Genomic DNA, 21,080 nt, shown 5'->3' on the forward strand with positions numbered 1-21,080 from the left:
AAGGTCAAGGGATATTGCACGAATCATCAAGGCAGGACTTCTAGAGCATTCTACCACTGAACTGGAGCGGGAAGCCATTAGCAATCATTTTCCTTTCGATGATCATGATGAGGATCTCTGAACCCTGAAACAAAATTCCCATTTCGTGGAAAAAAACTGGATGGAGAAGCACTCCAAAGGAACCCATGCCATCGTGACGACAATAGAAGTGCCGGATAACGGCACCCAAGAGGAAGTGCAGGAAGCTTTGAAAGTAGCCGAAGATGGAATTGCCGACTAGTACGAGGGAAATGGCCATTATTCTGTTACCTCTCTCTTTGTCTGCATGGATATTCGGAGTAAGGACGAAGCTTGGCGCCCTCTTCCGAACAAATAGCTGCAGATACCTAAGAGTATATGCGGCCAATACTGCTCAATCATAAGAACGCCCGCCAAGTATAGCAGACTTCCTTATATTATAATAAGGTATAACTATATGCTATATTAGTAATTGCATAAACCAAGGAACTCGTCCGTAGCCAAGAGGATGCGATCTCCAGAATACTGCATGGTGGGAACAGGCGCAGGAGCCACATTTCCTCACTGCGTAATGAATGATGGTTACAAATCAACTTGGGTTTTCTATAGACATGAATCCTCCACCACGCCCAGTCTTTTCCTGCAGTTGAGTCTCCAAGGAGTTCAGACTGCATAGCTGAGCAGTCATCCAGATGTGCCCTGCTATTTTCGAAATCAATCAACTTTGCAGTCCCGCTGTGAATAATGAAATTGTACTTGTTGACATCTCCATGCAGCAAACCAAGCTTATGAAACTGCTAAACAACATCTTTGCAAACTAGAAGGTCTCCAATCGATGCCTCGCGCCCTTCGGTTTTCTCCACCAGGAGCCCAATCACTCGCCCATGCTCATAGACATGGCCGAGAAACCGTGTGGCCAATCCGCTCCCTTCTAGTAGCCTGTAAGCTCTGGTCTCCTGTACGATGCGTGGTATTTCCCATTCAAATCGGGCGATTTTGAGAATTGCAGTGGCTTGCGGGCTTAAAGATGTCGAAGCATCGGGGTCCCGGTCCCCAGAAACAGTGACCTCTGAAGCATTTGCAGAAAGCTGTTTGACTCTGGTTAACGTCAAGCAGTCCACGGAATTGGGATGCCAGATTTCATGCACTCCGACCAGCTCGCGGTTCGAAAATCTAGTCTCCAGTTCAGAGGTGGATGGGTCTCGGCTGATATATGCCGTGTTCCATTCTTTGGCCTTTGGTAGGGCCGGTAGCGATTGCAGAGGAGCAGAGAGAGTGCTTCTGTCATATGTGTGCGGAGAAATAGTGGTGTATTTCACCTTTCCATCAATCAATAGTCGGTGTTCGCTGTCGTCCTTGCTACAAACTTCCATCGATAACTAGGACTGCCATAGACTGATGGCACTCCATCCTGGAAAGCAGGAACCGAATTTAGAATGAAATTTTTGAAGCCTTTCGTGCTTGGTAGTTATTGAGAGAATGCCTACCTTTCGTAATATCAGGCCCTCAGATGGTCTCCAGGAGGATTCGAAGAAGCTTGTGCACCACCTGGGCTAGGACGGGTACGCTCGTCAGGCTCACTTGAGATAAGTTCAACATACACGCCGTCCAGCCCGAGTCGAGTCTGCGAACCACACGACTCGACATAACAGTTAGGAGCTTCCAGTAAAGCCTAAGGCAAGTTAGTTAACTGCCTGCAGATCGGAATATTTTCCCTTGCTAAATGACATGACAACATCTCTTTCGCTAAAATAGCCTCCTCGGATAATAGACATTGGCAGCTTTACGGCTACCTTGCCTTCTTTGCTGCGCTTCCACAGCTTTTGAGCCTCGGGGCAGTGTGGGAAATGGTCGAGGAAACCAGTCTTCGAATATACACAGTCCCGCCTCGCGAGATCTTCTGTAGGATTTGGGGTTGTGCCGCCCTCAATTAGGATCTGACAACCTGAGCAGCAGAGGCCGCGCTGAACCTCACCACTTTCTACATTAACATACGGTAGAGTGGTGCCAGCCATATACCGTAGAACAGCGTGGGCTCTGTTTGTAGGAGCTGTGGCCGCTACTGACGCTGATGTCCTAGGAAACGTATATGCAGTGAATACTTGCTTCACGGCCACGATATACATTCTCCTTTTGCGGGAAGATTCGTCCATGGAGTATATTTCAGGAATGGTATGCAGCAACGGCACCGACTGGCGTAGATGTGCCTGTGATATGCCGAGTAGCTTCTTGATTTCTGCGGCTGGCAGGACTCGGAATCGGGGAGAGGAGGTAAGACAGCGAAGGCAGCACCTCTCGAGCAAAGGGAGGAAAACAAACCCGCCAAAGGCATCACATTGGGGACAGTCTCGGGTGCAGAGCACACTGAAGACGTCTTTCAATGTGTACCACGCCGCGATCTTGGTGCGTAGGATAACGCATATGGCTTGGAGAGCATGCGTTATCAGGGGTTGATATCCAGGCACGGCGGAGGCGACCTGGCGAGCCCGGAGATTGACTTGACGGAACACGAACAGAGACCGCAGATCCAAGCAGAGCAAGATTTCAAAGAGGATCTCAACGGGGAGAGCCTGCATTCGGCCAAGGGTTTTGACAGCCGGGCGGTTGAACGGACGAGCCAGGGAGTCTCGAACCGCATCGTGGACTCGCGGATTCAGCCTGGTAACCGCCAGGTCGAAGTCGCGGCGATGGTAGGTGCAGATGCGAATGATATCGTCCATCTGTACTGTTCATTCAGCTATTCGACTCCATACAAGGAGTGTCGAAGGAGTATCTGATCAATTTCCACTGTCGATTATCAACCGACTCCCGGTGTAACTATTGCCGGCGCTTTGGGGCTCTCCACGCAGGCGCTAAGACGCTCATGCAGGTCATAACTACAGCTAAGAGAGAGCACATCTTCGCCTCTCCCATATTGATACACCGACGAAAAGAGAGAGAGAGAGAGAGAGAGCCGGGGATGGCCCTGGCGAAAGGAGCAACAGACTGTACTGGCCGGTTTGACGAGCTATCCGGCCGTTTGATAGAAGAATCGAGAATCCGACTAGCAACGGGCTCCCCTTGCTGGCCTCACACGTGGTGAAAAGATGTCTGTCCCATTGGAAATCACAGGCTGAAACGACGCTGTTCCATCGACTCCTTTACTCCGACGAAATAAGAGCGAGCAAGTGGTAGACGTTGATATCTGTATATTTTTACGTATATCATGCTGAAGTTTGGCCCGAAGAAGCTCACATGAAATCGCCGCAGCGGAAAACTATAACTATATAAGAAGCCAGCCAGCAGAAACATCTCGGCCGGCGATGTTTCATGAAGCGTACTTTGGCCAGCCGACATAGATCGATATTAGATAGACAGACGGATAGACAGGGCGGGCAGGAGATAGTGAGAGACAGAGAGACAGAGAGAGATAGAGGGATGCCGTTCTCTCATCACAGCCATTCGGGCCAGTTCTGCCCCGGCCATGCCAAAGACCAGCTCGAGGAGACCATCCAGACGGCCATCGGACAGGAGATGCGAGTCTTCTGCCTGTCCGAACACATGCCGCGCGAGAAGATAGACTTCTACCCGGAGGAGGTAAGCCGCCAGCTGTATCCTGCTAGGAACGAGGGCTAACTCTGCCGGTTACAGACCTTCACCGAGGAAGAATGCTTCGAGAACGAGGCGGCGTACTTCCAGGAAGCGCTAAGGCTGCGCGACAAGTTCAAGCAGGCCATCAACATCCCAATTGGCTTCGAGACGGACTGGATCCGGCCGTCGTCTCTCTCGCTGATCGAGCGGTCGCTGGCGAGGTTCCCGTTTGACTTCTTCGTTGGCTCGGTGCACCATGTTCACACGATTCCGGTGGACTACGACGGGCCTACGTACCGCCAGGCGCGCGAGCTGTCTGGCGGGACGGACGAGCAGCTGTTTGAGGCCTACTTCGACGACCAGCTGGCGATGCTGCAGGCGCTCAAGCCGCCGGTCGTCGGCCACATGGACCTGATACGGCTGAAGAGCGACGAGCCAGACGGCAGCTTTACCCGGTGGCCAAACGTCTGGCAGAAGATACTGCGGAACCTCGACTTCATTGCTGGCTACGGCGGCCTGCTCGAATTGAACTCGGCCAGTCTGCGTAAGGGGATGAGCGAGCCGTACCCCAAAGCTGAGATATGCAGGGTAACAACCCCTCCTTTTCCTTTCCTTTCCTTTCTATCAGCTTGTCCTTATCTAACAGCTTGCGTCTACAGGAGTTCATCGCGAGAAAGGGACGCTTCTGCCTTTCCGATGATAGTCACGGCGTGGAGCAGGTAGGCCTGAACTACAATCGTGTGCTGGCCTTCCTGCGCTCCACTGGCATCTCTACATTACACTATCTGAGATACGACCCCGATGATTCGTGTGCAGAGACCCCGGACAGTCGGTTTCCCCATACCAGGCTACACAGCCTCAGTGTGGAGGACCTGGAGCAAGAGAACTTCTGGAAACATGCTACCTGTTAAAACGACCAACCACTACTCCGTACTCCATACTCTGCTAGACAAGGAAAAGAAAGAAACGAAAAAAAATTAAGGGGAGGCGGCCAACCATCTCCAGGGGCGCCGTCACCGGTTAATTAGCCCGCTTGGAACAATGGCTTTCGACCACCTTTCCATGTGCCATTAGGTAAAAGAGTTTTTCTAGAGGGCTATCAGAGGCTTCTTTTGGCTTCCATCGGGAGTTTTTTGACCTGTTCCTTTCTTTTCTTTTGGCTGTTTTTCTTCTTCTCCTGACATGGGGGTGGCTTCCCGTAATCAAAAGAAAAAGGCCGTAGCCGCAGTCGCAACGCACGAGAACCCGACTGATGCACCAACCATGTCGCAACCATGCAGATATCAGGAGTCAATTAAATGTGCGAGAGAGGGCCAACTCAACCCAAAACATCCCTGGGGTATAACAATATAGTAATGCTTACTGGACGACCGGGGGAGGGGGGAGACGCCGCTGTCAATGACGCTACGCTTAGCTCCATCTCTTCTCCGCATTCTCAGGCGAGAGACCGTCCTGTCCGTTCTCCTGAACCCAGCCAACCAGACGGCGGGCAGGACTCCAGAACAAAGGGCGTAGGAGGTCACGCATTTCGGACGGGAGGGCAAGGATCCAGTGGCCGGTGAGACGGGGGCACGAATTAGCGAACGACGCCGAGTAGCCTGTGGGGGAGCAAGGCCGGGGATACGAGGATACATGGGAGGAGCCCATGAGCACCAAGCCATCATTAGCAGGGTTGCATATGAGATGGCCGCCAGAGAGAGAGAGAGAGAGAGATGAGGGAGCAGACGAAGACGGCGACGGCAAGGAGGACGAGAGGAAGAAGAGTCCGGCTGAAGACATAACTACTGAGCGGCCGTTTTGGCTGATATCAAATCCATACAGCCGCTTCAACATCGAAATCAATATCTCCATCAACAGCTCCCCATCGACACCCCCATCTGCTCACGACGGAGCGTCCGACAGCGAACCATCGACCAAAGCCTGCGAGTCCGTCGCGATCACGGCCAGGGTTCGCCACCTGAGCTGCCTTCTTTTTGACTAGCTATATTTCATCATTTTACTTTGATACGGTTTGGCCGGCGGACAAGGCCTGGGGTTTCCTTAGCCTCCTCCGCTTCTGCTGCTGGCTCTGCTCGTCTTCCTCTCTCCCTTTCCGACTAACGGAATACTTATCTCTGGAGTCCTCTTGTGCGCCTCTGTCGAGTCGGAAAACTCTTCTCCTCCCTCTCTATCTCTGCCCAGGCTGGCTGCTGATAAAAAATCTCCTCCTGGTGGAGATTTTGCTACTTCTTGACAGCCAAAAAGCAAAGAGGAAGCAAAGAGTCATAAAAACTTCGCCATCCTCCCCTCGGTTACCTGACGGAGTGTGTTATTATTCTTCCTGTTTCTGCTTGTTGCTGCTGCTGCTGCTGTTGCTGGGCTGGTTCTCTGTTGAATGCTGAGAGACGACGAGAGTCGCCTTCACCTTCACCATGGGACGAGCAGACGAGATCACGATGACCAGCGATGCCTACGCCAAAGAGGCTGGCGCTGACATCGAAAAGCACAATGTCGTCACCGCCGGCGTCGAGCTCAAGAGGAGACTCAAGAGCCGACACTTGCAGATGATAGCTATCGGTATGATACCCTTCTCCCCTCTCTTTTTGTCCCCTTCATGCATATGCATGGCACGGCGCATGGCTTGTATGTACGTTTTATCGACAAGCTAACACTACTGTGGCTAGGTGGTACCATTGGAACTGGTCTCTTCATTGGTAGCGGCTCTGCTGTCGCGAAATCCGGTCCTGCCGGTGCTCTGATTGCCTATGCCTTTGTGGGATCCCTCGTCTTCTCAGTCATTGCCTCGCTGGGCGAGATGGCAACCTACATCCCCATTCCCGGTGCCTTCACCTCCTACGCTACCCGCTTCGTCGATCCCAGCCTGGGTTTTGCTATGGGCTGGATATACTGGTTCTCTTGGGCCATCACCTTCGCCCTCGAACTCACGGCTACCGGTCTGATCATACAGTTCTGGGCCCCTCACCTGTCTGTGGCCATCTTCATCGGCGTCTTCTGGGCCTTCATTACAGCTCTTAACTTGCTTCCCGTCAATTTCTACGGTGAAGTCGAGTTCTGGTTCTCCTCCATCAAGGTCATTACTGTCGTGGGATTCATGCTCTTTGCCATCTGCGTCAATGCCGGCGTGGGTGACCAGGGATACATCGGATTCAAGTACTGGCGTGAGCCAGGCGCATTCGCTCCTTACTTGCTCGATGTCATCGGAGAACACAGAGTGTCCCTAGGCAAGTTCCTGGGCTTCTGGTCCGTCCTGGTCCAGGCTGGTTTCTCCTACCAGGGCACTGAGCTCGTAGGTATTGCTGCCGGAGAGACACAGAATCCCCGCAAGGCCGTTCCCTCCGCCATCAAGAAGACCTTCTACCGTATCCTCTTCCTCTTCGTCCTGACCGTCTTCTTCATCGGCATCCTCATCCCCTACACCAACGAGAACCTCCTCTCCAGCAACACTGATGCTTCTGCCTCTCCCTTTGTCATTGCAGCTAAGCTAGCCGGCGTCAAGGTGCTCCCAGACATTATCAACGCCGTCCTGCTCACCGTCGTGCTTTCAGCCGCCAACTCAAACGTCTACTGTGGCAGTCGTATCGTCGTCGGTCTCGCAACCGAGAGGTGTGCTCCCAGTTTCTTTAAAAAGACCACCAGAGGCGGTGTCCCGATCTTAGCGGTCCTCTTTACCTCCTCCATCGGTTTCCTAGGATTCCTTAACCTTTCTAACAACGGCGGAACTGTGTTCGGCTGGTTCCTGAACATCAGCAGTATCGCCGGTTTCATCTCCTGGTCCTGCATCAACGGGTGCCACATCCGTTTTATGCGCGCTCTTGCGGCCCGTGGCATCAGCAGAGAGTCACTGCCATATAAGGCGCCCTTCCAACCTTTCCTAGCCTACTATGGTCTAGGATTCACAGTCCTCATCATCCTCACCCAGGGATTCACCGCTTTTATTCCCTGGAATACCTCCAACTTCTTCATCGCATACGTCAGCTTGATCCTCTTCGTTGTCTTGTTCGTCGGCCACAAGCTGTGGTTCCGCACCAGGATCATTGACCTCTTAGAAGTTGACATTGACTCCGGTCGTCTGGAATGTGATGCCGAACAGTGGGATGATACTGAGTATCCTGGTCCACAGGGCTTCCTACCGGCAATCAAGCACCGACTTTCACGAATGTTCTGTTAATGCTTTTCCTTGCCTTTTTTTTTTTTTTATTTTCGATTTTGCCTTGCATACATGCGGTAGCTGATCATCATGCTTTATCATGTCATAATATTTTTTATTTCCTGGTTACGTTGGTTGGCTGCCCCTACTGTCTATATGTCCAATGAATCTATCAATATATACATACTCAACGGACCCCTTTCTACCTACCAAACACTTGAATCCCAAGATATTCTAGATGTAGCATGTCTATTCAGGGACAATCCATGGCCATTGCCATGCAGACTCCACCCCTTAAACCTGATTTTAAGCAGTACCCGCCGCTGAGCCCTATGCATATCGGGTGCATATGCCGTCAGATCTGATCGCACAGCCAGCCGCCGAACCAGCCCTTCCCCTTGCGTGCGATTTACGGATGATCAACACCGATCATCTCTAGTTGGGATATCGAACTATATCACAGCGCCTAAGACGGCCAATTGCACAACTTGAAATAATAGCAGCGGCTATCAGGAGTTTTAAAAAAAAAAGGGTCTCGTATGGGGACATACAAGGAAGATACCCTGGAGTAACTTGATGGATCGGACCCAACGTTATATAAATTATATATAACTATATACCGATTTTACACTTTGATAGATGTAGCTCCTTGATCAGCCCTGAAGCAGGCCTTATCACAAGCTCGGTGGAAAGGGAATGAAAAGGCACGCGAGAAGATGCAGGACTATATTACTTATGTATGTTGGCAAATCTCTCCATTCACAAGATCTGCCCACAAGGAGTCCACAACTGACCTGGCCACGGAGGTCCCCGCACGTCAGGGAGGGATCCTTCTATATACAAAAATCCCACAAACGACTCGCTTCCCCCATCCCCTTGACCCTCCTGTCCTTTCAGCCCCATTACAAATTCTGGATCTCACTGTCGTCTTTGAATGCTGGTTTGACAGGCACTCAAAGCGCCAACCGGGTCCATTGGTATACTCATCGCATCAACCAGCCCTCATAGCCAGCAGGGTTGAATCCCCGAATTACGATAATAACTATTTCCCTCGCTTCCGCTTTTGTGGATTTGATGGGAGGCAATAACACTGCATATCTAGGTGCAGCTTGCGGAAGCGTGATGTATTACCGCTTTTGATTTTAGTTTCAGCCGGCTGCCACCCGTCTCCCGGCCGCGATCTAGAGGCTTCTGTCAAGCATCTCCATGCGGGCCGAGTCTGCGGATAGAAGGGAGGGGTGGAGGGGAACGGTGGGAGACGGCATTAATGTCAAGGGTGAAGGCGGGTATAGCGATGTCTGTAAGTCGTAGTCATGATGATCAATCATCCACCCGATGGAGAAAACAACCAGAGATCAACAATGCTGTGAGCCGTTCTGTTTGGGCAGAAGCCAACAAGGGAGCAACTCAGATGATGCCTGAGCGCTTTATTACTTGCATCGTACTCCCCGTGTAGAGGTTAATATCGGAAGAGGCTTCGAGGACGCGAGACAAATCCGTAATTAGTACCATGTAGGTTTATGGGGTCCTCCAGAGGGAACCGGATGATAGACCACAAAGAAGGAGAAAACAACGCGAATGCAAGCCTGGTCGGAGTGTTGGAGTGTCCAGGCCGTGGAGACGGACGCTATAAATGTGATAACCTCGATTAACGGGCACAGATTTACTCCTTTTAGACTAACCTGTATACACCCATTCCGTGAAAGACGAGAAATTGTGCATAAACATATATTGACTATTGTATATGCCTGTCAAGTTGATGAGGTGGCTTGCATTTGATCCCGGACCCTTATGAGATGCTGATACATACTCTCGTTTAGGCATTTCTATGTATCTTAGTTTTACCCTGAGATCAAAGGATCCTGCAGTTGTGCTCGGATTCGAGGGAGACGTCTCCCCGGATGCTTCCCATGGGATGGTTGAAGATAGGGCGGTGTTACTACATGATAACACATATTCTGGATCTGACCGGCCAGGGAAGTTGATGGATGGGGGATGGCGTTTGCTCTTCAGCCCTGATCGATATCTATAAACCCGTTGCATTCGTATGGATCGTTTGCATGCTGTCAACTTCGTGTAGAGACCATGTAGGCCCAAGTGCGGCTCGTATACGAAGTATCTCTGCATCTTTGCGTTCCGTAAATCGCGGAGGATGTAGACATAACTATTATTTGTCCCTGCGAGACTCTAGGAGGATGGAATGGCGTCCGATGCATGCATACTGCAGCTCCGGACAAAGGGAAAAAAACTCAGGGGAAGCGGCTGGTTGTTCGGGGTGCAATTAAGCAGCTCACCTAAAGCACACATTTTGATTCTTTATCGTTGAATAAAGTGTGGAATCTAGCAAAAACATTTGTACAAACTGAAATAACAACCTTGGGGATCCTTCTTTGCGTTGAGAGTGAACCTAATCTTCCAGGTCCGTATGCTACTATAGTTAGCTTGATCGAGTGGGTAGGGTAACGAGTTAGTTAACTAGGTAAGAGTATGATTAGTGATGGATTGAGAGGCCAAATCAAAAGGGCAAAATAGGATAAAGACAGGGAGTTACGGATAGTCAGGGGATTTGTGGTCCCCGCCCTCCTCCACCCTATGGAGATGTATCCAGAGTGTAGCGAACCTTTCTAACTTCCCTGTCAGGACAGTTGGGTCTGCAGCACATGCCGGCTCGGGGATCTAGAGAACACGCAAGCACGGGTGTCTAAGTACACAGATCAAGTCAGTGTAATCGTCGATGTACCAGCACACTTCGACTGCGGGAAGAGCACGCGCAACTGGTCTCAAAATCGAGACGAGATACATGCCATGGCCCCTCCTTGAGCCTAGTTTTATCGATAACATACTAACTAGCTAGTTAGTTCTGGGGTTAGTCAACACAAACTAACGACAGGAAGAGCGTGGTTTTTTGATTCCTGCCACGACTCGTTTTTGTAGGGGCCATCTGTAGATCATGGTGTAGGGGGGTCCGTGTGACCAACAGCTAAAAATGGAGAACCACCTCCAGTGAAATCATACTAGTTATGGGCCATGGATAGGTGCATGGATTGAACAATTCAGCGAATGTTGCAGGCACCGATGTGGATGCACAAATGGTTGGATTTTCATTTTCGTTTTCGTTCTTTTTTTCCCCCCGTCTCCTCTTCCTGGTTGTCTGATTATCCCAGTTTGGGAATGCTTTCCCCAGCCAGCATGAAGACACTCTGTCCATACAGATGTTGATGATAAGGAGTGGCGAGCTGTCGACTGTGATTCCCAATCGCTTCTGTGGCTGCGTCAACTGGCGCATGTATCCAGCAACTGGGGTGAGACTTCGCCAAGGACCCGGGGCTAAGTCGACATGTCTGGTCGATACGATGAGCGACAGATGTACCCCCAAGAGAATCCAGCAGGACCCCGAGACTCCATTTCTGCTGCTGTAATTGTGGGTGTGGGTGTGTGTTCTCAAACATCTTTTGCCCTTCTTGACTGGCTTGTGACTTCCACAACGAGCCCCCCCTGCCACAGTCCAAAACTAAAAATATCAAGTGGGCATCGATCTAGAACGCCCGGGGTCAGTTCACATTTTTATACTCTGTCCAGCGTACAGAGAGACCCAAGAGGAGCAAATCATGACCGGTGGGGGAGGGCGGCAAGCTCTAGCGGCTCCAGCGAAGGACGAGATACGGACGCAGCTAGAAGAAAACAAAAAGCGAGACGGACGGATGCAAGCCGGGGCAGGACTATCGATTGATGTGTCTGCGACTGGTGTTACTTACATCCCGCGACCTGAAGGCTACCTAATATGTACCTCTGCCAGATGTTTGAAAACTCCCCATTCTCTGGGTCCGAAAACAACCCGGGGTAGTCGATAACTATCGCATGAGCACAAGCAGCACAAGCATTACAAGCACCCTCGATGGATGGTACGGCCTGCTCTGCCTGCATTCTCAACTCAAGATCCGAGAGGGAGTCGAGGCAGCACCACCTACAGTAGCGTGATTAGCGTGCGTAACTTAGTTAGCGCTGGGCGCGGGCATCGCGTACCATTCGTTGATACTAGGGTATGGGATCCGCTGGCTGGCGTATACAGCACTTTTCCAGCGTTTCTCCGGGCAGCTCGAGTGGGTGTATCGGTTAGCTAGCTGGCGCAGCTGGTCGTCAACGCTGCTTTGTGCTGTGATGGAGTTGGAGTTGATGGAGTTGAAGTTGAAGTTGAAGGCCGCCCAAAAAAGAAAAAGAGACGCCGGGGCCTCTTCCTGTTCCCAAAGAGGAAATAAGACGACGTCCCTCAGCTTCAACCGCAGCTCGAGAAAGAGACAACAAACAAACAAACATCAACGACGTCGCCTTCGCCTTCGCCTTCGCCTTTGCCTTCTGGCCTGCTTTTGCCATGACGCGCACAGCCGGCCGGATGCGTGTATATCTCGTGGCCTATGGCCGTGGATGGGCCGATCAACACGCAAAAATAAGGTAGAGTCGAGTCGAGCTGGCTTGTGACCCCCGTTTCATGGCTATAGTCAATCAACGGCTGACGGTTTGGAGAAGATAGCAAGCTGCAAGACAGCAAGACAGGCTGAGCAAGCTCGACCAGTATCCTGCCAGGGACATGGGACGGCCTCCACCACAATGCTCCGGTGATGTGGCAGCGTTAACGACCTCCCTCTTCAGGCCGGATGTCTACCCAGTACTGTACAGAGCGTACGGAGTATACATACATACATACATCGACAGCATAGTATTGATGGGGCTGATATCCCCCATCTACGAGCTTGGGCGAAAAAGCAATTCTCAACTCCCATCCTCCAGTGGGATGTCCTCATCGTGAGCTTCAATTTTTCAAATCCCACTTGAACAGGTGCTCTGCTTTTTCCAACTCTAATAAACGTTTTGCCCGACTCTCCATCTCTCTTCCGGCCTCTCAAAAGCTCAAATAACTATCAACCGACCCACTGGTAGGATCTGTGCGAGCACCCGAGCTCTTCTTTTCCTGTTTCCCTCGCACACACACCTTTGAAAGGCTTCGTTACTGATAAATATCAGCTCGAGGTTCGCACCGGTGGATTCCTGTCTGGAACAAACGAAATTTAGGATTGGGAATGTACCTACCTCATCCTAAACCCTGCGGCTGTTCGACTAACTAAGTTACTGTCGACTTGCCCCAGACTTTTGGCTTTCAGCAGGTGGGCGCCCATCCACCCAACCCGTCTAGCCTGTTCCCTGTCATTCGCTCGTTACGTATCCAGCATGAATCTGAATATGTAGGCAAAAGAGCGAGACACTGCAAAAAAGGACGGGGCAACTTGAAAAAAAAAAAGGAAAAAAATAAAAAAAAAGACCGAGCTAGGCGTGAGAGCAAGGTCGGAGATATATAGAGTAGCATGTCGCCTGGACCTCTGACTCCGTCGTCATATCTCTAAAGCTGTCTCCCTTTCATCCCTTCGTTCGTCTCTCTCCTAGCTACATCACACTTCATTGTAGCGCGTGAGCGTTCAATTGAACCTGGTTCTCAGCAAAATATACACTTCTGCTCCCCCTCACCTTCATCTAATTGCCTCTCAATCTGTTCGCTGTTTCCCTCGCTGTATATCCTTCTTTAATCATTAATTATACTCGCTGTCAATTGCGAACACTTGCACTCTTAAGGAGGAGAGAGCTACCCAATACCCACGCCACCTACGACGACCCAGAACCCAAGCGATATCAGCAACCACTCCTTGCAATTACAAGATAGCCAGCATGGGTGTTACCAAGACAATTCTTCGAAGCGGCAACGGAGTTGACCGACCTACCAAGGGAGACGAGGTGATAATCGACTATCGTGGATGCCTCTACGACCCTAGCCGATCTACATTTCATAACATGGGCAAACAGTATGTCAACTTCCGTTTCATGTCTAACTTGGTCTTGTCTATGGGGATGAGAAAAATAAAAAGTCGTATGATTGGAATTAAAAAAAAAAAAAGAGAAGAAGAAGAAGAAGAAGAAGACGAAACCGAAAATAAAAAAACTTGGCCTTGGATGACTAGTCAGCTCATGCATGTTCGCTTTATTTCCAGGTTCGATTCGTCACAAGATCGAGGAGAGTTCAAGACTCCAATCGGTATCGGCAAGGTCATTCGAGGTATGGAGAGACACTGATAGACGCTGGCTGGCCCTTCTCTGGCTGGTCTTGTAGTCCAGTACAGCAGGCATTCCCGATGTCCAAGTCCCTAACCTCAGCCTTCTACTGCACAGGATGGGACGAAGGCGTGATGAATATGACAGTTGGCGAGAAGTGCATACTGACCATTAGCGGGTAAGTATTTAATATATAATACAATATGGACGGACATATTGCCCTCTCCCCTTTTGTCCACGTATCATGGCTAACAACGATTGGCGTCCAGGGACTATGCATACGGCGACCGGTATGGCCTTTTCCCATCTCTTGCCCCCATTGCGCTGTTTTCCCAGGGCCACCCTTTGCTAGCTCTGCCCCCTTTTATTTGCCCGACCCCTTCTCTGGCTGTCCGGCAGGATAAGAAGAGAAAGGGCGGCAAATGAAAGGGAGAGAATACTGTGCCCAACAAGACGAGTTACATGTCAGGCTGCGTGGCGCTGGTAACAACTAATTCGGCTGATTCTTGTGGTGTGTTTTCTTAGTGGCTTCCCCGGACTAATACCACCGAACTCTACTCTTGTCTTGTAAGTTCTATCAGATGTTTTTTTTTTTTTTACTCCCCTTCCCTAGGATCCCAAGAGAAGTCGAGGACGAGCATCCGTTTCCCCAATACGTGTACTTGATTTTCTTTTAATCCCATTGCTGCTGTGTCGATGAACTGTTCCATACCTGTCTGCTTGCCCTTGCTCCCTTCCCCCGTTTGCCCTTCATACCGTATCCCACCCCCCTCGATACCTGCATCCTGCATCCCCTGCTGGGTCCCTCTTCTGCACCTCACATTGGACGAGAACAGCGATGCAGTCAGAGTCCTGGAGGGGGGTTGTTATCCTTGCCCTACTCTCGATTTTTTCAGTCTTATCGACCTTCTTCTTTTCTTTTCCATTTTCCCTATTAACATTATGGGTCCTTTTATTTGAAAGACGGAGAATATACCATGATCTCCCCGAACTGAACCCGCACCCTTTTTTTTTTTTTTTTGCTTCTTCCCCTTTCTTCTCTTTCTTACATGCCTTCCTCGTTCCTCATTTTTGCGCTTTTCCGGAGTATGCCTCGTCTTGACTTCTGTATTTCTATTCGTCTTTCCGACCTATCCCGTCTCCCGTGCATGTACGAAATACGCGCCTGCCCATCCGTTTTTTGACTATCTATCCCGACCCAGCGCATGCATGCATGCATGTTTTGATACATCTGCTTACAATCAAACCCGTCACAGCGAGGTCGAACTTAAAGGCATCAGCAGACGAAACTAAGCCAGTGAGCAAGCCGAGGAAGGATCTCGGAAAGGCAAGACTGCATCCCGCCGCATGGTCATCGGCGGCCAGAACGATCTTCTACGACTAATCCTCACTTTAAGCCTGCTACCCGCGCAGGCAGTTTGGTGTGCTCGTCGTGTACTCCTGCCACTCTTCTTCAGCCCCTGGTCTGCTCGTCCTTGGCCGTCTCATGGGGCGGCTTTCTCTTCTTCTTTTCTTTATCCGCATTGCTTTCTTTTCTTTTTCTTTTTTTTTTTTTTTCATACTTCTCATGCTTATGCCGCGATGACTTCATGCTACTCCCGACTCTCCTTCATACTTCCATCTCTTCCCAGCGAATGATTTGGCTTCCCTTCTTGTTTTCTCTTTTCCCGACTGGTTTTTTACTTTTATCTTTTCCGTCTATATGCCGACTACTTCGTACTGCGTACTCTGGTTCCTGCTCTTCGGTTCTCATGCTTTTTTTCCCTTTTGTCCGCCTTTTGAAGAAGAAAAGCGCTCTGTTTGATGACTTACCTGTCTTGTTCTTAATATCTATGAATTAATGACCTCCTTGCCACCGGCATTCTAATTTGAACTGTTGCGTCAGTATTTCGGGATCCGGTTGCTGAGTACAGGCTGAAGACACGAAGACACCTTGGTTGCCGATAACGGTAACCAAAATAAAGAGAAAGACAAATGTATAGCCGAGCTGGTAGAGTTCATGGTAGTTAATGATTATCCAGGGGAAAAAAAAAACAAGTGAGAGGAGAATGAATAGACTATTAACGACAACCCACGGTTCGGTAAAAGCAAATCTAATCTAATCATCATCACCTTAGATGTAGCTGGCCCAACACCAGCCTGATGTCCGGCATGTTCTGCTGCACGGCATAGCAAGTAGCGATATGGCGCCAGAACTCGTCCTTTGAGCGGACCCGCATAGCCAGCGCGTACAGGGCCTTGATGGTTTCAAACCCATCAGACACACCAGGCACCAACGTCGAACACACCTCTCTCTCTATCCTGCCTTGCAGATACCACATGGCCAGCTTCGAGCAGCCCTGACACCAGTACCCCTCCATAACATCATCATCTCCAGCTGAAGAGGAAGATGAAGATGAAGAAGTAGAAGTAGAAGTAGAAGCGGACGAAGGCACCACCATGGTGGCATCAGGCCACGGCAACGGCACACACTCCCTGCCCACCACGCCCAGGTCATCCAGCAGACGAGCAAGGTACTCTGAAATCTCCTCCCACCAGCCCGTCGACGCTAGCAGGAACGGGGTGAAGGGCTGGCAGGGCGCGTCTCGTAGGAACTGCATCAAGTACGCCTCCATCAGACAGGAAGCGTGCATGCCGCCCTTGGTCTGCAGCCGGTATACCTCCTCCATGGAACCATGCACCTTCTCCGCGAGCCGGCGCACGTCACGAAGCGACACGCACGGCTCGGACTTGCGCCTGTGCTTGTGCTTGCGGTTGCCGGAGGTGATGATGGTGTCAGGCCGGAAGTGAAGCAGGGGAAGCTTTGCGGTGGATGAAGCGCCGAGCCTGAAACAGCGTCTGGCGAAGGACAGCGGGATCAGCCATAGGCCCGGGTTGAGCGTGCGACAGGAATAGCAGATTCGTTGGGCCGAGGGGAGGTAGAAGTGAGTTGCTCGCGAGGGCTGGAGGCAGGACGAGCAGGCGGTTGAGAGCAGCGCGGTGTAGAGCGAGCGGGTCTCGTGGGCTGCGAGGAGGTTGGCGAGGGCGAGCTGTCTGAGGGCGTCTGGGGCGTGGGCGAGCAGGAAGTTGTAGGCGTGCAGCGACGAGAGGACGGATTTGGCGCGCAGCGAGGTGCGGGCGAAGCGCAGCAGGGAGAGGATGTCGGTTTGCTCGAGGATGAGGTGCAGGAGTTCGAGCGGGAGGGCGTCGAGGGTGCCGATGGAGGAGGATGAGATGGCTGTGGCTTCGCGGGCGAGGCGGGTGGATGGGATGCGCTGCGGGGGCGGCAGGTCCTTGAGGGAGTAGCCGTAGGAGAGGTGCGAGAGGAGCGTCTCTGGGGTCCAGTCTGTCATCGTGATCTATATCTATATCTATATTTATATCTATATATCCATTAGATATCTGTGTATGGCTTGGTGATGGTGGTGGTGATGATGGACGGACTGGAGGTTGATATTAGAGTATACGACGATGCCTGATCCCGGCCATCTCAGCCTCATTAGATGAGATGCGTTTCATTGCTCGCTGACTCGTATAAAGAATGAAAGCAGTTTTTGATTTGATTCTATTCCTACTTCTGCCCTACACACGATATCTACATATTATATACTATAAACACAAGGAAAGACGTGAGTGAATGTCTGCCTATAATATATGTACATAGATAGCCATGAAGGGTAACTAACTAAGTATATGAATAAAAGTAGTAAAGGAAAATAAAAAGGGGGCCGGTGAGCAGGCAAGAAAGGTATCAACGAGTAAAATAGGTAGGGTAGAAGATGGCTAGGTTAGTACGCGGTGTATAAAAAAGCATTTAAGGGGAGAGCAAAAGGGGGAGGGCGAAAGCACAGGCAGAGCGATATTTGAGCTGGAAGATTTCAATTAAAACATAGGAAATGGGCAGGGAGGGGGAAGGGGAAGGGAATGGGAATGGGAATGGGGTATTGGGTAAAAGGGGGGAGAGGAAAAGGGGGTCAGGGGGGTACTGAGCTGGTTTTGGTGGGTGGCTGATGTCTGCCTCTGTTGAGACTCTCTTTTTTTTTGGATCTTCGAATCAGGGAACGTGTGTTGGTACATTTAAGCAGGCAAGGAAGCAGGCAGACATAGGGAACAAAAACGGTTTGGACTGAACCAGAGTACGCGTTGGTGTTTGCTGACGGTAGTAAAGAGGAGGGAGGTGACGGTGACGGTGACGGTGACGGGGACGAGGGGGAAGGGGGAAATAGTGAGGATATCCAGCTGTCTATAAAAAAAAGAAAGAAAAAGCGTCGACACGTAAAAGCAAGGACAAAGGCGTATGTAACTTAGGCAGACGGTAGGTAGAAAAAATTAGAGGAACGGCACGGCATGCATAGATGGGCGTTCCTGGGTGGTGGTGGTGGTGGTGACAAGGCTAATTCCAGCCAAGGGAGTTCTCAGCCATGACAGGCGCACTGATCTGCGCTGTCCGACCACTGCCAGCACCCGAGTACCGATCGTTCATAGTTGTGCCTGCGAACGGACTGCCGGCACGCTGCTCATCGTGGTAAGGCGTTGGGGAGCCCATACCACTGGTCAACGAGTCCGATCGACGATGTAGATTGCGTTTCTTTCTGTAGCGGCGAGCAACGAAGAACATGGCTGCTCCGTACAGGGCAGCTCCACCGACGACGCCTAGACCGATGCCGACTGCAGTTGGTTTGATGCCAGTTCCGCCAGCCGAGCCTCCGGGACCTTTTCCTTTGTTTTCGTTACCGTCCGTACCGTCACCGTTGCCGCCATTGTTGCCTGAACCGGGAAGGCCACCTGGGTATGGAGCATTGCCTCCCCCGGGCACTGTTTGACCACCGGCAAGTAAGGGTATGGTAGGGTCGATCATGGACATGAGTGTGAAGGTTGATGCGTCCGGATTAGTGTAGAGCCTGGACTGCGGGGTGGAGAGACTGGTTGCAAGAACTTTGTAAACGTCTTTGGGGATGTAGCAAAAGACGAGGGCGGTGGTGTAGCCCTTGCGGGTACCCCTGTCATACTGCCCGATACCTGTGATGGGGGTCTCGTCCTTGTCGACTTCGACGGCATAAGATACTCCCAAGGGCATGAAAGTAAAGATTTGGGTGACCACATCGGTGTTGAGGGCGATGAACTCATAGGGTAGAGAGCCATTGAATCCTAGCTGGATGAGGATCGAGTCTGGTGGTGGTGGCTTAGCGTTGGGAGGGGAGATCATGTATGGCAACGGCTTGGGGGAATGGGTAGCAGTGGCTGACGTAGTGGTGGTGGTGGTGGAGGGCTGGATGATGATGGAGGTTGGCACGGACAGAGTGGTATCGGAGTTGGTAGAGATGGGAGCCGAGGAGGAGGGTATAGTGGAAGTTGGGGTTGGCGTGTGGGAGGACGGGCGGGTGGTGGTGGTTACGGTCATCATCGTCGAGGGATGGACGGTAGAGGTATCCGAGCCAGAGCCAGAGGTGGAGGTCTCCGAGACAGAAGTTGGGTGGGAGGAGTACGTGCTGCTGCCCATGGTTCCGGTGCCGGTGCCGGTGGGAGTTGTGGTGATGCCAGTTCCAATGGTGCCGGAGGAAGTCGAGGCGGTACCAGTAGGGATTGAGAGCGATGGGAAGGTGACTGAGGTAGGCGTCTCTGTGCTGGTGCCAGTAGTAGCAGAGGTTCCGGTAGACGATCCAGTTGAAGTTCCTGTGCCTGTAGTTCCAGTGGAGGTTCCAGTTCCCGTGGGAAGAATAGAAGTAATAGGGGTCGTGGCTGTTCCGCTGCCAGGGCCGGTGACGGTAGCTGGGTCACCGGAGGGAGAGTAGGTAGGGAAATTGGTGACACTGGTGAGGTCGGTTGGGAGGGAGATTGGAATAGAGATGGAGACGGGAGAAGATGGGGAGCTGATAGGAGTTCCCGTAGAAGTACCAGTCCCAGTAGTACTAGTTCCAGCGGAAGTACCAGCACCAGTGGAAGTACCCATACTAGTACCAGTGGAAGTACCAGTAGAATCGGAGGGAATTGGGAGGAGAGTGGGCAGAATGCCTGTTCCCTCAGTAGAGGTCGGGTTCGATCCAGTTCCTGTGCCTCCGCCCGGGTAAGTCATGCCTCCCGTGGCCGAAGTAGTCGGGATAGTAGGAGTCTCTGGCGGAGTAGGCTGCATTGGCTGGGAGGACTGACCAGGCCGAGAAGGTTGAGAAGATTGACCGGGCTGGGTAGGGGGAGAAGCCGGAGCAGAGGACGAGGGGAACAGAGTGGGCAGCGGGATGAGAGTGCTGTCTCCAGTAGGCACGCCGCCGGGGTGACTGACTCCCTGCGAGGGGCTCATGGGAGGCATGGAGGGCATGGAGGGCATTGACGGCATCGAAGGCATGGAGGGCACTACAGATGTAGGCACGGGAGACTCAGGAGCACCGGGGGTACTGGTGGGATCAGCTGGGGGGCTAATAGGGGCCTCTGATGACGGTGGGACCTGCGGAGGAGGAGTGTAGGAGCTTGGGTCCTGGTGAGGCTGAGAAGAAGCAGACGAAGACGGCGGCTCCTCAGGGGGAAGCAAGGTGGGAAACGAGGTAGGCAGCAGAGTGGGAGCCGGGGTAGACATCTCAGGGCTGCTGGGAGAGGTAACCGGAGGGCTAGACAGGACAGGAGGCAGCGGCACCGAGGAGGAGACGGGCTCATTTGGCGGTGTTGGGGGTGTTGACGGCGTTGGCTCTTCTGGCACTGTGGGCTTGCTTGAAGGGGCCGTTGGGATAATGAGCGTAGGCTCACTTGGCTCACTAGGTTCGGCGGGCTCAGAAGGTTCAGACGGCATTGAAGGGACCGTTGGCGCCGTTGGATGGACCGTTGGAGGAGGCGTCGTTACCGGGTCGTCTGGCGTTGGAGTCGGAGTGGGAGTGGGAGTGGGAGTTGGACTGGGACTTTCACCCGCACCCGAGCTGGCACCTCCACTTGAGGTTGCACTTCCACTCGAGCTAGAGTCCCCCGTAGACGTTCCACTGGTGGTATCGCTGCTGCTGGTGGTGGTGGTCGTCGTCGAGGAGTCGGTCGAGGCCGCGGTGGGCATGATGATGGCGTTGTAGAAGTGCGGCAGGTCGCTGGGCTCGCCGGCCTTGACCATCTTCCTGGAGGAGGCGCCCCATGAGGTGCGGTCGAGGTCTCTCCTGACGAGGCGCGGGAAGTAGTGCTGCGGCCTGTGGGCGGCGGGAAGGTCGCCCAGCGCCTCTACGGCGACGGCCGCGAGGAGGGCAGCGGCAAGGCGCATCTCTCGCCCGTCGTCAGGCTGGTTGAATTAAGACGTATTAAC

General features: G+C 52.0%; 8 protein-coding genes across 8 annotated transcripts; 3 read left to right on the forward strand and 5 right to left on the reverse strand.

The window, feature by feature from the left end:
- Window positions 1-40: 40 nt before the first annotated feature.
- ARB_03550 (uncharacterized protein) lies at window positions 41-1,391 on the reverse strand (the record flags this gene model as incomplete). The annotated part of the gene is made up of 3 exons (XM_003010152.1): window positions 41-408; window positions 605-815; window positions 837-1,391. 3 exons carry the CDS (start codon window positions 1,389-1,391, stop codon window positions 41-43), a joined length of 1,134 nt encoding a protein of 377 aa, XP_003010198.1.
- Window positions 1,392-1,700: 309 nt separating this feature from the next.
- ARB_03551 (uncharacterized protein) lies at window positions 1,701-2,738 on the reverse strand (the record flags this gene model as incomplete). The annotated part of the gene is made up of 1 exon (XM_003010153.1): window positions 1,701-2,738. One exon carries the CDS (start codon window positions 2,736-2,738, stop codon window positions 1,701-1,703), a length of 1,038 nt encoding a protein of 345 aa, XP_003010199.1.
- Window positions 2,739-3,435: 697 nt separating this feature from the next.
- Window positions 3,436-4,499, forward strand: ARB_03552 (uncharacterized protein; the record flags this gene model as incomplete). The annotated part of the gene is made up of 3 exons (XM_003010154.1): window positions 3,436-3,594; window positions 3,649-4,176; window positions 4,248-4,499. 3 exons carry the CDS (start codon window positions 3,436-3,438, stop codon window positions 4,497-4,499), a joined length of 939 nt encoding a protein of 312 aa, XP_003010200.1.
- A 499-nt stretch (window positions 4,500-4,998) lies between these two features.
- On the reverse strand, window positions 4,999-5,439 carry ARB_03553 (uncharacterized protein; the record flags this gene model as incomplete). The annotated part of the gene is made up of 1 exon (XM_003010155.1): window positions 4,999-5,439. One exon carries the CDS (start codon window positions 5,437-5,439, stop codon window positions 4,999-5,001), a length of 441 nt encoding a protein of 146 aa, XP_003010201.1.
- A 560-nt stretch (window positions 5,440-5,999) lies between these two features.
- Window positions 6,000-7,756, forward strand: ARB_03554 (amino acid permease (Can1), putative; the record flags this gene model as incomplete). The annotated part of the gene is made up of 2 exons (XM_003010156.1): window positions 6,000-6,210; window positions 6,252-7,756. 2 exons carry the CDS (start codon window positions 6,000-6,002, stop codon window positions 7,754-7,756), a joined length of 1,716 nt encoding a protein of 571 aa, XP_003010202.1.
- A 5,694-nt stretch (window positions 7,757-13,450) lies between these two features.
- On the forward strand, window positions 13,451-14,257 carry ARB_03555 (FKBP-type peptidyl-prolyl isomerase, putative; the record flags this gene model as incomplete). The annotated part of the gene is made up of 3 exons (XM_003010157.1): window positions 13,451-13,835; window positions 13,895-14,009; window positions 14,101-14,257. The coding sequence occupies 3 exons, from the start codon at window positions 13,451-13,453 to the stop codon at window positions 14,255-14,257; spliced, it is 657 nt and encodes a 218-aa protein (XP_003010203.1).
- Window positions 14,258-15,284: 1,027 nt separating this feature from the next.
- ARB_03556 (uncharacterized protein) lies at window positions 15,285-17,163 on the reverse strand (the record flags this gene model as incomplete). Its single annotated transcript, XM_003010158.1, has 4 exons — window positions 15,285-15,401; window positions 15,447-15,661; window positions 15,764-15,888; window positions 16,064-17,163. 4 exons carry the CDS (start codon window positions 17,161-17,163, stop codon window positions 15,285-15,287), a joined length of 1,557 nt encoding a protein of 518 aa, XP_003010204.1.
- A 1,040-nt stretch (window positions 17,164-18,203) lies between these two features.
- On the reverse strand, window positions 18,204-21,038 carry ARB_03557 (mucin family signaling protein Msb2, putative; the record flags this gene model as incomplete). The annotated part of the gene is made up of 1 exon (XM_003010159.1): window positions 18,204-21,038. The coding sequence occupies one exon, from the start codon at window positions 21,036-21,038 to the stop codon at window positions 18,204-18,206; it is 2,835 nt and encodes a 944-aa protein (XP_003010205.1).
- Between the last annotated feature and the right edge of the window lie 42 nt (window positions 21,039-21,080).

This window comes from Trichophyton benhamiae (assembly GCF_000151125.1).
Source record: "Trichophyton benhamiae CBS 112371 chromosome Unknown Abenha-G-c-136h12.r1, whole genome shotgun sequence".
NCBI classification, from domain to species: Eukaryota; Fungi; Ascomycota; class Eurotiomycetes; order Onygenales; family Arthrodermataceae; genus Trichophyton; species Trichophyton benhamiae.